The following is a 2,271-nucleotide window of genomic DNA, read 5'->3' as shown; positions in this document are numbered from 1 at the left end:
ATAGATTTCCAGACGTCGGTTCGCTTGCTGTGAAGTACCATGGGTCTCATGGAGACCACGCCGAAGACCAGAAGGCGAAACATCGCCTCTTGGGCGAATGGAAGGCCGAAATGACGAGACGAGAGCTGGGTGTACGGTTTCTGGATGAAATTCCAGACGAACAGCGGGAAGACGCAATCTTAGAAGCTCAAACTTGTAAGAAAGAGGAAATGGGCGAAGAAAGGTGGAACTTACTGAACGAGCAAGAGACCTTGAAGGAGCTCGTGGACTTCTTTGCTGACGAGGCGTTTCTTCAGCTCACTGAGGACGAGCGTCGCCGCTTGAAGCTCTGGATATGGACAGGGTGCGATATGCACAAAGATCTGAATGCGGTGAAGGGCGGGGACTCAGCAATGAGAGAGAAATGGAAAGAAATGAAAGACTCACCAGTCATTTTGGCAAATCGGGATAACGCTGCAGTGTTATCAGTATTTGAAGGTGCTCCAGAAGCTCCAGATGGCTTAGAAGACGACGAGGAGGGTATCCGAGAGGAAAATCCGGCCGAAAAGCGAGCGCGTGAGGTATCGAGTGCAGGAGCCGTGAAATTGTGCAGTCTTCTAGGTGCACTGCTAAACCATAAAGACGATAAAAAAGGTCAGCATCATTCATTTAGGGACTACGCAATGGGAAAGCTTGGACGTATGTTTACATTCCCCGATACATCGAATACGAGATATTCGTCGTACCTTGATGCAGCGGCAGAGACGTCAACCAACCTGGACTTTTACGTTGGGTATATGCACTATCTTCGGCTGAGAAAGACGTCCCGGTCCCTGAATAACCTTGAAACGAACGTCTTGAAGGCACTCTCGGATGGCCCAACAATCACAGAGCTGGCCGTCCTTACGTTGTACCAGGAGGCTGTATCGCATCCCTACATCAAATCAGTACGTAGTGGCGGATTAAAAACGAACGCACTTACCTTGTGTCATCTGCAAGCTGCAGTGAAAGTACATATCCGCACGCTTATTGAAGACCCGCAGATAATTCTATCGCCAGACGCAAAGCCAGAAGATGCCATCTTGAACGTCAACGATGGGATTGGCAAAGAATCCGTCGAGATAGGCAGCGATGGAATAGGAAGAGAATCTGTCGAGATAGGCAGTGATGGGATTGGCAAAGAATCCGTTGGGATAGGCAGCGATAAACTCACCTGGAAGCGTCCTGAGGCTGTAAGAGCAGTACACAACATGTCTTCTTGCCTTCCGTATCTTGAGGAGATGTTCGTTGCTTTTCTGGAGGGGGCATTGACGACCTGGGAGCGTTTCACGTCAGAATTTGGTAGTGATGGACTAATAGCAGCACTTACAGAGGGAGAAAGGGATGTAGCCTTCATGCCGGCTACAAACGATGCGAACGAAGGTGCCCTCGGGGCATATTGAGTTTTTATTCGAAAAAATCCTACTGCGACCGTTGAGCGTTTTAATTCGATATACATTTACATCAGGTATGCACTGCATCTCCTGCTGGGTTTATGCTACTAATTAATTCGATTTATATCAGAAACGGCACCGAGGAATTTGTAGAAACTTGGCTCACTGATGACGAAAACCAGAAATATTTGCGTACGCAGGCCCGGAACCGCGATACAGAGCAGAGAGACAAGAAACGCCGTCTTTCTATCCTTGAGGAGCATATCCATGAATATGCGTCCTCAAAACAGCGAGAAGAAGAGCGAGCACAGAAGCGTGTAAAGCGCAATGAGCGAATCGATGCTGTCGAGATACAGATGGATCGAGACGAGGTAATGAAAATGAAAGCAACGGAACTGAAGGCGCAACTAGACAAGCTTAGGAGGAATGATACCCAGATACCCATAGAATCAAGGATGAGGACTAAAGCGGAAAAACTCCGGGAACTACTTCTAGCATTAGATAGACTTAATACTGTACAATAGAACGCACTGGCAATACAATTTTATGCTTTAGCATCGTCTCTGAGTGGTTGTTGGTGATTAAGAACGAGACACAACTGTATATATGTACAGAAACGAGCTCCATTTCACTTATTTCACTTGTATTTTTGTATATTCGAATACAGTAGACCTTTAAGTAGTACACTGTAAGTAATAAATATTTTTACAGGCTGCCAGGAGTGTACGGCAGAGAGGTATGATTTGGCGACAATTCGCGCACGCGCATTGAGACTCAAAACGAAGGTTTGGCTTACAATAAGCGCTGCGGGAGCGCTTGCTGATCTTGATTAACTTCCGACAATCGAACTATTACTTAA

The 2,271-nt window shown here is 46.8% G+C and overlaps 2 protein-coding genes across 2 annotated transcripts; both read left to right on the top strand.

Moving 5' to 3' along the window:
* Positions 1–20: 20 nt before the first annotated feature.
* Positions 21–1,421, top strand: FOMMEDRAFT_99991 (uncharacterized protein; the record flags this gene model as incomplete). Its single annotated transcript, XM_007272328.1, has 2 exons — positions 21–1,094; positions 1,200–1,421. Coding segments are annotated over 2 exons (1,296 nt in total), but the record flags the coding sequence as incomplete, so codon positions are not given.
* A 92-nt stretch (positions 1,422–1,513) lies between these two features.
* On the top strand, positions 1,514–1,936 carry FOMMEDRAFT_163827 (uncharacterized protein; the record flags this gene model as incomplete). Its single annotated transcript, XM_007272327.1, has 1 exon — positions 1,514–1,936. One exon carries the CDS (start codon positions 1,514–1,516, stop codon positions 1,934–1,936), a length of 423 nt encoding a protein of 140 aa, XP_007272389.1.
* Positions 1,937–2,271: the final 335 nt, after the last annotated feature.

This window comes from Fomitiporia mediterranea (assembly GCF_000271605.1).
Source record: "Fomitiporia mediterranea MF3/22 unplaced genomic scaffold FOMMEscaffold_1012, whole genome shotgun sequence".
In the NCBI taxonomy this organism is placed as follows: domain Eukaryota; kingdom Fungi; phylum Basidiomycota; class Agaricomycetes; order Hymenochaetales; family Hymenochaetaceae; genus Fomitiporia; species Fomitiporia mediterranea.
The sequence above is the reverse complement of the archived record's forward strand: the minus strand, read 5'-3'. Positions and strand labels throughout refer to the sequence as shown.